The sequence below is a fragment of the Rattus norvegicus genome, chromosome X (genome assembly GCF_036323735.1).
Source record: "Rattus norvegicus strain BN/NHsdMcwi chromosome X, GRCr8, whole genome shotgun sequence".
Classification (NCBI taxonomy): Eukaryota; Metazoa; Chordata; class Mammalia; order Rodentia; family Muridae; genus Rattus; species Rattus norvegicus.
The window spans coordinates 25349600-25361692 of NC_086039.1; the positions used below are offsets into that span (position 1 = coordinate 25349600).

Here is a 12093-nt window from a genome sequence, read left to right on the forward strand (position 1 = left end):
ATGTGACTCAATTGGCTAAAAGAAACACAATAAAAGACAGCTGGTCAGAAGTCATTACTGTGAAACCTCACAGTCTAGGACTTGTGGGGGCTGGGATTCTTAATCCTAACTGAGAAGGCACAGAGTTCTCAGAGATCATTCTGAATTGTGGATAAATCAGCTCTAGAAAGAGCAGAAACAAGCTCTCCCTAGGTCTGCATGGAGTTTCAGGACCAAATGCCAAAAGCAACAGGCAACTATCCCTCCATGCACATGTTGGCTATTGGCTAAGAAAGTTACTAGCACTTCTTTTATAAGAAAATGAGGCTGTTAATACTGTACTATAACGTTTTCCCACGCAGGTCATATCTATAGAAAAAGCACAGAGAAACAGAGGAAGAAGAGAAGCACAGGAAAAGTGACTAACTCTGGACACTAAAGTACTGATAAGAATATATAGTTTTCTAAGAAGCTCAAACTTAACTCAAACATCAAAACTGTCACCTTAAAATAGTGCAAGAGAGCCTGGTATGGTGGGCATAGTTTAAGTAAGATGATATAGCCTAATAATCATGAGATCCTAGGTTCTACTCCCAGCACTATGAGGGAAAAAACAGCGGATTAGGTTAATGAATCACTAATGCATTTTACCAAAGCAAAATTCTATAATCTAGAGTACTCAAAAAGACTGAGAAAAGAGGACCACAAGTTCAAGACTTGTCCAAATTGTAAAATGATCCTGTCTCAAAAAAGAAAAATAAGGTGAAAAGACAATTGTGGGTATAGATCCCTGGTAGACTGCTTGTCTAGAAAGTATAAATTTCTTTTGTGACTGGGTTACCTGAGGTGGGAGTGGGTGGAAGGGAGTGGGAGCATTTTCACAGTAGCAGGGGGAGGAGGAGAGGGTGGAATGGGAGGGAGGATGGGAGAGGGGGAAAAGGGGATAGCATTTGAAATGTAAATATATAAAATGTCCAATAAAAATAAATAAATTTAAAAAAGAAAATATAAATTTCAACCCCAAGAACTGGGTGGAGGGTATAAATAGACTAAATACTAGATAGTAAATGACATCACTTTTAAATTTTATTATTTTTAGCCCCACTCCATATCAATATTTAAAAAGTGGATGGGCGGGTTTTGCTAGAGAAATGGTTAAACAGAATCCTTGCTATTCTTGGAGAGGACTGGAGTTCAGTTCTTAGCACCCACATTAGGCCACTTAAAAATCTACTGTAACTCCAGCCCTCTAGGGGATCCATTTGGATCCATGAGCACTAGCACATGGCATACAAACATACATACATACATACATACATACATACATACATACATACATATATGTATATATATATGACAATAAAATCTTTAAAGAAATGGCTAGTATATGTTTACACAAAGCACCCATTTTCACTTCACTAAATAGAGACAGCTTCCTATAGTCTCCCAACACCTAGAATTATTTGCTTAACATGAGAATAGATACAAGCTAATTAAGTACAAAGATAGTGAAGGGAAAAGGAAGAGGGAGCTGGAAAGAAAGAGATGTTTTTGTACACATATGGCACTTAAAATGATAGTGCTGAAAGCCATTTCATCCCCTTATCTTTCAAACTAGAAGTGACACTCTTGCAATGTAGTGAGTCATCATATATGTTGGGTATGCCTTAAGAATCTTAAGGTGGTGCTCAGTGCAAGCTAAGTATGTATGCTGCATACCTGTGAATAGTGATCTGTGGACGGTGATGAACGAGACCGTTCATGAATGTACTGTGGCCTCTGCTGCTGATCTAGGCCAGCATCCAGAATATCATCTGCTGAATGGTATCGTCCAGAACTCCTGGCTTCTAGAGATTTCTTCTGCTCCTTCCAAGATGCTTGATATTCTGCAAAGGTTCCAAGCCTTCTGGGTGGGTTCAATTTCTCTGAGGCCTTTTCTACTTTTCTGTCTTCACTGAGGATCTCTCCACAAGAGGTGGCCCGTGACCTCTTCTGAAACCAGGGCTCTGTACTCTCACACTCATGGCCCTGTGTTTGAGGCCTCTCAGCCTTTTCTCTTGGGATCCCACAGAAAGCTTGCCTATGGCCTGGCTTCTGGAGAAGAGATTTGCTTGTTTCCTCAAAAAACTTCCACCTATCAGCAAATGTACCCACAGAATCCTCAGATGTCCTAATAGTAGGATGAGGACTGTGGTCCCCTGAAAGCCCCACTTCATTAATTTTTTCTGGCTCAGAATAGGACTTTAGTTTCTGCTCTGCTGTGAACCGTTTCCGGCCTCCAATTCGAAGAATGTGGGGAACACCACCTGCAGAAGAGGGTGGCTTGGCCAGACCTGCTTCACAGAGGCGAGGGGCAGAGTCTGGCTCCCCAGGGAAAGAAGATAAAGAAGATGAGGCACTGTGGTCACAAGTCCTATGTTCTGGTGGTCCTGGATACTGATCTGCTGGGGTGGGATCTAAATCTCGGCGTTGGAAAGAGGTGGCCTTTAGAACACGTGTCTGGGCCTCCTTCAGGTGCTCTTTATAGGTGCTGGGGAAGGAACCTTCTGGAACAGCCCCCACATCAACTCTCCAGTCTCCAGCACAGTCTTCAGCTTCACTATCTCCAGCTAATGTCACTGTGCTTTTGCTCTTCTGTAGCTTTGCTCTGCGCATCTGAATCTCATTCCTTAGTGTTGTGGCAAAACGGTCACTCCTCCGTGTGGGTTTACCCACCTGGGCATCAAGCAGTGGTGGCTTCTCATTTCCACAATCCTTGCTGTTCCCAGGCCTCCATGCACCATCTTGGGTCAGAGAGTGCAGCATGGGTGTTCTCTGACGAGAAATTCTTCCACTCTCTGCATCCACTAACTTGAAGTCATTGCCAGGACACTGCAGACCAGCTCTCACAGTGTGGCTGGCTCTAGGAGGCTCATGGATTCCTGAGCAGCAGCCTTCAATCCCTGCATTTAGCTGTTGATACCCGCCTCTCTCATGAGAGGCTGGGGTCTCCTCATACTGCTGTGGGTAGCCCCTCTGGTCTGGGCGTAAGAGAGGACACTCAAGGTCCACAGGAGTTGTGTCTGAATGCCAATAGTCACTTCGGGGTATCAAAACGTGGGCACTCCCGTGCACTGGCTGCCTGTGGGGCACAGAAAAATAGTGGCTCCGCCCTCTGTCATCTAGCTTCTGGTTAACAGAACCGGGCCACCTCACCTGAGCAGGGTTGTCATCCTGAGACAGTTCAGGAGGCTCCTGCAGACATCCACTAGGAGTTATACGAAGCAATTCCCTTGGTGATGAGGGGAATCTTGGGCTCTCATCACTGCACGGCTGTGGGTGTTGGCTCCCATGGTAAGACTTCAGAAAGTGCACATCTGTGCTGGACAGGGAGAACTGGTGTCTTCCTGGAGCTCCTGAGGGCCTACCTGCCCTATCATCAGAGCACAGCCAACGGCAATCCAGGTGGCCTTCTGGCTGGTAACCCACATTACCTATTTCTTTGCCACTGCTTGGGTGTGCAAGCTTCCACTGTCGATCAGTAGTTTCCATTCTGCGGTCTCCCCGGGGTTGTACATGAGGCAGGGTGGTAAAGTGCTGCATGCTGGCCAAGTCTGAGAATGGAGGGCCCCGAGCCTTTTCATGGCCCCTGGCTGCCACAGCAAAGCTATCACTGCGCAAAGGAAGTCCAAGAGGTGGGGGAGAAGGGGCTTTTTTCTTATCAGGAACATACCAGACAGGCCCAAAATTGGATCTCCCAGAAGTTGCTATTTTGGGCTCAATATTATCCTCCGGCCTTGGGCTTTTACTACTGTTACCAGGAACCCTAGGTAAGAAAGACGATGGCCTGTCCTGTAGTCCCTGAGGATCACCTGTAGACTGGCTTTGTCGGCTGCTGCCTGGCCTGGAAGCCTCCCAAAGGCCAACTTTGTAGAGAATGTTCTCAGTGGATGAGGCGTCAGCCTTGGGCAAGGTGTGGTCAGGGGTGCTGGAACAGGTGGAAAAGGAGCCATAAGCCGAGTCTCGCTTGCTATGGCCACCCAGGTGGTCAATGCTGCTGTTGGACTTGGCAGATGAGAGGTGACCAGATGGGTAGAGCTGGGAGCTGTGGTCCAGGCTGTCTATGCTGCCCATGGAGCTGAAGTGGTCAGAAGTGCGCTGTAGGCTGGTGTGCTCCCATGAGCCAGATAAATCATGGGAGGAAGAACTACAAGGAGAAGCACAAAGAAAGGTTTACAAAGAGCAAGGTCTGAGGATAACAGCATTGTGAGTATAGCTGGTCCTCCTCAGAGGAGGAGGATATTTAATAGTAACTGGTTGGGAACTGGGAGAAGAGGGCATTTCTGAGGGCACACTAAAAAGGTTGTCAAACTACTGAGTGACTTTAAAAAATCCTTTTCAATGCCACTACATTTTCTTAAACTAATGCCCAGAGTGATGCAGGCAGTGCCTGAATTAACATATCTATGGTCCATCATTGGTAAAGACCAGGGATTGGAAAATGACAGCTCATGCACTAAGAATGGTTCTTAGCTCTTTAAAAAAAAATCTTAATTTTTTATTGTGTATGAATATATACATGTTGTATGTGCATGCAAGCATGTGTAGTGGCATGTGTATAGAATATCAGAGAACAATGTTTATGGAACTGTTTCTTTCCTTTTGCCTGTGTATGGGTTCCAGGAATTGAGCTCAAGTCACCTTGCCCTGTAAGCACTTTTACCCACTAAGTCATCTTGTGAAATAATTTAAACAAATTCATAACATGTGATGATATTGAAGCAAAAACTCTTCTAACTTAGCTGGGTGTGACAGCACACACCTTTAACCCCAACAAGTGGCAGAGGCAGAGGGATGTAAGTTTGAGGTTAGTCTAGTCTCATGAGCAAGTTCCAGGTCAGCCAGGACTATATAGTGAGACCCAGCCTTGACCAAAAAAAAAAAAAAAAAAACAAAAACAAAAACAAAAACAAAAACAAAAAACAACCAACCACAAAATCTAACTTATAAAAACCCAGGGCCAGAAGGATTCAGTACAGAATTCTATCAAAACTTCAAAGAAGAAACAACAATTCCTCAAATTATTCCATAACAAAGGTATTTTCAAATTCATTTTATGAAGCCGGTATTACCCTAATACTAAAAACGTTCAAAGACTCAAACAAACAAACAAACAAACAAACAAACAAACAAACAAAAATGTATTTCTGAAAGAACATGAATGCAAAAGCTCAATAAAAATACTTGCAAACCAAATTCAAAAACACACATGAAAAAGATTATCCACCATGACCAAGTCACCTTCATCCCAAAGATGCAGGGATGGTTCATCATACCTAAGTTAATAAACATAATCCACCACATAAACAGACTCAAAAAATAGAGACCACATGACATCTTTCATTAGATGCAGCGAAAGTCTTTGACAAAATTCAACATTCATTCTTGACAAAAGTCTTGGGAGAGTCTGGGAACACAGGGGATATATAATAAAGCCAAGCCCATAGCCAACATCTTCCCAATGGAAAAAACTGAAAATATTTCCATTAAAATCAGGAACAAGACAGGACATCTACTCTGCCCTACTTTGTTCAGTACAGCACTTAAAGTCTTAGCTAGAAGGAGATATAGGGGATACAAAAAGGAAAGGAAAAAGTCACAATACCCTTATGTGGAGATAATAGGATTCTATTCCTAAAGATTCCACAAAAAACTCCTATAGTTGATAAATGCACTTTCAACTAAGTAGCAGGATGTAAAATTAGCATATAAAAATCAATAGCCTTCCTATATAAAAACTGCAAACATGCACCAAGAAATGGAGAAATAATTGCATGTATAATAGCGTTCAAAACAAAATAAAAAATCCTTTAGAATAAATCTAAGAAAGTGGAAGACTTGTATCATAAGAACTTTAAGACAATGCAGAATGAAACTGAGAAGGGCACCAGAAGGTGGAATAACCTCCTATGTTCACAAATTGGTAGGATGAATATTGTGAAAATGGTCATTCTACCAACAGGAATTTACAGACTCAGTGCAATTCCCATCAGAATTCCAACACAGTTCTTCACAGAAATTGAAAAAAACAATCTTAAATTTCACAGGGAAATACAAACACCCAGAATAGTTAAAATAATCTTGAACAACAACAACAAAAATGTTGAGGTTGTCGCCATCCCAGATTTCAACTTGTGCAACAAAGATATAGTAACAAAAACACATCACAATACTGATATAAAAGCAGACATATTTATCGATGGAATAACATTGAGGACCCACGTATCTGCCCATACTCCATCAGCCACCTAATTTGTGAGAAAAAAAGGCCAATAAATCTATTGGAAAAAAGACTGTGTCTTCAACAAACAGTGCTGGTCAAACTAGATAGCTGCAAGAATGAAAGTGGAGTCTTATCTCTTATCCTACAAAAAACTCAATTCTAAATGGACCAGGAACCCCAACAGAAGCCCGAATACCCTGAGAATCTGCTAGAGGAGAAAGTAGGGACTATGCTCAAACCTATTTGTATATTTTTGAATAGTTGGAGGAAAAGAAAACAGGAATATTTCTCTTGATTGTCCTAATTAGATAAAATTCAAATTTCAATGTATAAAGTTTTATGGAAACATGCCCATGCTCTTCTTTCTACATCTTGTGTTACAATAGCCGAACTGAACAACTAACAAAGCCAGTGAAAATAACCCCTTATAACACAGGCTGTAGTGCACACAATTCATCTTAAGGAAGCATCAAATGAGAACAATTTTAGAATTACATGAGAAATTTCAGGAACATTTCTTTTCCATTCTCAAATATTTAATTACATTCTTAAATTCTCAGTTGGGTACTGAGACAAGAAGCAATAGGCTTTACCACCAGAATCATGTGCTGCTCTGCCTAGATGAAGGACTAAACCTTTCAGTCTCATTTGGGCTATACATGCACACTCATATCACACAGTCTTAGTCAGGATTGTTTCTAAAACAGGGTAATGAATAGACTGAGAAAGAGATTATTCTACAGAATAGTCACTGTGCATATATGATTGTAAGACTCTTACTTGCAAAACTACTCATAGGATGCCAAATGTTATCCTTAAAGCCGGACTTTCCATGCTTTAATAAAAAAAAAAAAACGGGACTATATTATGTTAGAGGAGAGTAAGGATAAGAAAGAAAATAGCAGGCATGGAAAAAACAGGAAACAGACCTGGCTAAGTCATCCAAGGATGACAGATAACCACTTGGCTTTGATAGCATTTTCTTTAAGGACAGACTGCGTCCCTAATGAATAGAATATGTTCTAGATTATTCATTACCATAAATTCATTCAGATACAAATAGCACAAAGCTCAGTTTATACACAGATGTAACTAGTATAGATGTTTCTCTAATGTGGTGACTGGCTAAGATGGTAAGTGGAAGATTCTATTACATTCAAGGCACTACAATGAGGAAATATGAAGCATATTTCACCCTGTTTTCTTGCTCAGTTGAGAATCTGTGGTTTTTCAAACTAAATACCATCCAGTCTTGTTGTTGTGAATATCATGTAATACTGCATTTGAGAAGTACTTCCTTTACATTACTAAGCACTATACTCTTCAATCTGCTTTCAGATAGGCATTTATTAACAGACTCAATGAAATTTGAGATGGTTGTAAAAAGAGGAATTGCAGAGCTGGGGACATGACATTGGTAGAACATGTGCCTATTATGCAAATGGCTCTAGGTTCCATCTCTATTTGGGGATGGAAAAAGGGTAGATATGGTGGTGCACACCTATGATCCTAGTACCTGAAAGGCTTAGGTAGGAAGATGGTCACTAGTTCAAGGATAATCTAGTCTATTTAGCAATTACCAGACTAACCAGAACACATATAGTGAGACCCTATCTCAAAAATAAGGAGGATGAAGAAGTTGGGGAAATGGTGCGGGGGTGGGAGGTACATGGTTTTTCTTATACAGAATGAAAGAGGGAGAGGGAGAGGGAGAGGGAGAGGGAGAGGGAGAGGGAGAGGGAGAGGGAGAGGGAGAGGGAGAGGGAGAGGGAGAGGGAGAGGGAGAGGGAGAGGGAGGTGGGGGCTACTGGGATGGAAAAATGGGTAGTAAACATAAGCAAAGTACAACAATGTATGTGTATTAAAATACAAAGAAAACCATTATTTTGTATGCTAGAAATAAGAGGGCTAGAGAAGTGGGTTGACATTTAAGAAGACTTACTACTCTTACAGAGAAACATTTTACAACTGCCTATAACTTTACCTCCAGGGTTCCAAAATCTTCAGGCCTCTGCAGGCACCACACCTAAGTAACAAAATCACACTCAAATACACATATATACATTGTTAAAAATGATGAAAATAGAATTGTTTTCTAAAAGTAAAATGAATAATTTTTTTTAAATTAAGAGAAAATTTGAACACAAATGATAGCACATGCCTATAATCCTAGTACTTCGGAGTTAAAGAGACAGGAAGATCAAATCCAAGGCCAGTCTAGGATGCATAGTTTGAAGCAAGTCTGATCTACATGAGACCCTGTGTCAACAAGTAAAATTAATATATAATAAAAAGTAATGAAAAGGTAAAAGATATTAATATTATTTCAAACACATACAGACATGCACTGTATTTATAAGCATACACACACACAAAATTATACTTGCACACTCATATGTACATACTGGACTGCATGAACATACATTCATAAAATAACATGGATGCATATATGCGCAAATATGCTCATGCATGCACAGCCATACACAGGCACAAAAGCACATAGAAAAATAATTCATAGCGCCATGATGATATACTCATGCACAATAAACACATGCCAAAATCATACCAGCCATCATAACTACCATGCTTCCATCAGAATACGTGAGACATTTAATCACTAGCATTTGTAGAGTACTGAAGAGTAGATGTAGACACAGTAAACTCTCCCCATAAATATTACCTGTTTGGCAATGCATGGATATATCTTCAAAAGGAGCTGAGAAAACAGAGATATAATGGAAACCCCACCTGCTGGATTCAGACCACCAAATCCTTGATGTCACAGTTGACGGTCTCATAGGACTCCACAAGAAGAATAAAAACTGAAGCTTCCTTAAGAAACACTCACAATGGTCCCACAGGTCTCTGTATCCACATTCTGTGGGGGAGAGAACTGAACTCTCAGAACTGCAGACATTTCTGAGAGCTCAGGGGAGAAACCACTTCTGCTCACAATCTTGGCTTAAGAGGCCCAAGAAGCTAAGGAGCAGTCAGGGGTAGGACCCTTCCAGTTTTTGCCTGCTTCCAGACCTGAAATCCAGTCTCCCAGAGTACTGAAACACCTGAGAGAAGAGGTAAGACCAAGTCTTCTGCTGCTAGCAACCCGCATGGAGGGCTCAGGACCCACAAACCCAGAAGCAGTATGGGACAGGACCCTACCAGTTTCTGTCTGTGCACGTAGCTGAACCAGTACCACAGCTCTTTGGGCCCAGTTCCTACTGTAGGAAAAGAGGTCTACAGGAGTGCTGTCACACAGTCTTACAGGAGGGTCAAGCCACTGTCAGAAACAGCAAGACCAGCCAACACCAGAGACAACCTGATGGTGAGAGGCAAGCACAGGAACCTAAGCATCAGAAACCAAAATTACTTGGCAACTTTAGAGCCCAGTTCTCCCACCAAAGCAAATACTAGATATCTCAACAGACAGGAAAAGCAAGCTTTAGACTTAAAAATTACATCTCCTGATGATGATAGAGGAATTTAAGAAGGACATAAATAACTCCCTTAAAGAAATACAGGACGACATGGGTAAGGGGTAAGCAAGTAGAAGCCCTTAAAGAGGAAAAACAAAAAATCCCTTAAAGAATTACAGGAAAACACAACCAAACCGGTGAAGGAATTGAACAAAACCAACCAGGATTTAAAAATGGAAATGGGCAGCAGCTCTCTGCTCCCAGACCCGGTGAGAGAGAGACCCAACCGCCTGGTCAGGTGGGCACTCCTGAGGCTGCAGAGCGGAAGAGACCACCAACACTGCTCACCCCTGCCCACATCCCTGGCCCAAGAGGAAACTGTATAAGGCCTCTGGGCTCCCGTGGGGGAGGGCCCAGGAGCGGCAGGACACCAGCCTGAGACACCGCCGGAACCTGAAAGAAACAGACCGGATAAACAGTTCTCTGCACCCAAACCCCGTGGGAGGGAGAGCTAAACCTTCAGAGAGGCAGACAAGCCTGGGAAACCAGAAGAGACTGCTCCCTGCACACACATCTCGGACGCCAGAGGAAAAAGCCAAAGACCATCTGGAACCCTGGTGCACTGAAGCTCCCGGAAGGGGCGGCACAGGTCTTCCTGGTTGCTGCCGCTGCAGAGAGCCCCTGGGCAGCACCCCACGAGCCTACTTGAGCCTCAGGACCACAGGTAAGACCAAATTTTCTGCTGCAAGAAAGCTGCCTGGTGAACTCAAGACACAGGCACACAGGAACAGCTGAAGACCTGTAGAGAGGAAAAACTACACACCCGAAAGCAGAACACTCTGTCCCCATAACTGACTGAAAGAGAGGAAAACAGGTCTACAGCACTCCTGACACACAGGCTTATAGGACAGTCTAGCCACTGTCAGAAATAGCAGAACAAAGTAACACTAGAGATAATCTGATGGCGAGAGGCAAGCGCAGGAACCCAAGCAACAGAAACCAAGACTACAATGCATCATCGGAGCCCAATTCTCCCACCAAAACAAACATGGAATATCCAAACACACCAGAAAAGCAAGATCTAGTTTCAAAATCATATTTGATCATGATGCTGGAGGACTTCAAGAAAGACATGAACACACTTAGGGAAACACAGGAAAACATTAATAAACAAGTAGAAGCCTACAGAGAGGAATCGCAAAAATCCCTGAAAGAATTCCAGGAAAACACAATCAAACAGTTGAAGGAATTAAAAATGGAAATAGAAGCAATCAAGAAAGAACACATGGAAACAACCCTGGATATAGAAAACCAAAAGAAGAGACAAGGAGCTGTAGATACAAACCTCACCAACAGAATACAAGAGATGGAAGAGAGAATCTCAGGAGCAGAAGATTCCATAGAAATCATTGACTCAACTGTCAAAGATAATGTAAAGCGGAAAAAGCTACTGGTCCAAAACATACAGGAAATCCAGGACTCAATGAGAAGATCAAACCTAAGGATAATAGGTATAGAAGAGAGTGAAGACTCCCAGCTCAAAGGACCAGTAAATATCTTCAACAAAATCATAGAAGAAAACTTCCCTAACCTAAAAAAAGAGATACCCATAGACATACAAGAAGCCTACAGAACTCCAAATAGATTGGACCAGAAAAGAAACACCTCCCGTCACATAATTGTCAAAACACCAAACGCACAAAATAAAGAAAGAATATTAAAAGCAGTAAGGGAAAAAGGTCAAGTAACATATAAAGGGAGACCTATCAGAATCACACCAGACTTCTCGCCAGAAACTATGAAGGCCAGAAGATCCTGGACTGATGTCATACAGACCCTAAGAGAACACAAATGCCAGCCCAGGTTACTGTATCCAGCAAAACTCTCAATTAACATTGATGGAGAAACCAAGATATTCCATGACAAAACCAAATTTACACAATATCTTTCTACAAATCCAGCACTACAAAGGATAATAAATGGTAAAGCCCACCATAAGGAGGCAAGCTATACCCTAGAAGAAGCAAGAAACTAATCGTCTTGGCAACAAAACAAAGAGAATGAAAGCACACAAACATAACCTCACATCCAAATATGAATATAAAGGGAAACAATAATCACTATTCCTTAATATCTCTCAATATCAATGGCCTCAACTCCCCAATAAAAAGACATAGATTAACAACTGGATACGCAACGAGGACCCTGCATTCTGCTGCCTACAGGAAACACACCTCAGAGACAAAGACAGACACTACCTCAGAGTGAAAGGCTGGAAAACAACTTTCCAAGCAAATGGTCAGAAGAAGCAAGCTGGAGTAGCCATTCTAATATCAAATAAAATCAATTTCCAACTAAAAGTCATCAAAAAAGATAAGGAAGGACACTTCATATTCATCAAAGGAAAAATCCACCAAGATGAACTCTCAATCCTAAATA

The 12093-nt window shown here is 41.9% G+C and overlaps 1 protein-coding gene across 4 annotated transcripts in view; it reads right to left on the minus strand.

Annotated features, from left to right (window-relative positions):
* Window positions 1-12093, minus strand: part of Shroom2 (shroom family member 2) — a 172032-nt gene that overhangs the window by 41437 nt on the left and 118502 nt on the right. For all 4 annotated transcript variants that reach the window (XM_006256817.4, XM_006256816.5, XM_008773126.4 and 1 more), the window contains one exon: window positions 1699-4165. In XM_006256817.4, coding sequence (XP_006256879.1) covers window positions 1699-4165 — 2467 coding nt within the window. The remainder of the gene's footprint in view (window positions 1-1698; window positions 4166-12093) is intronic.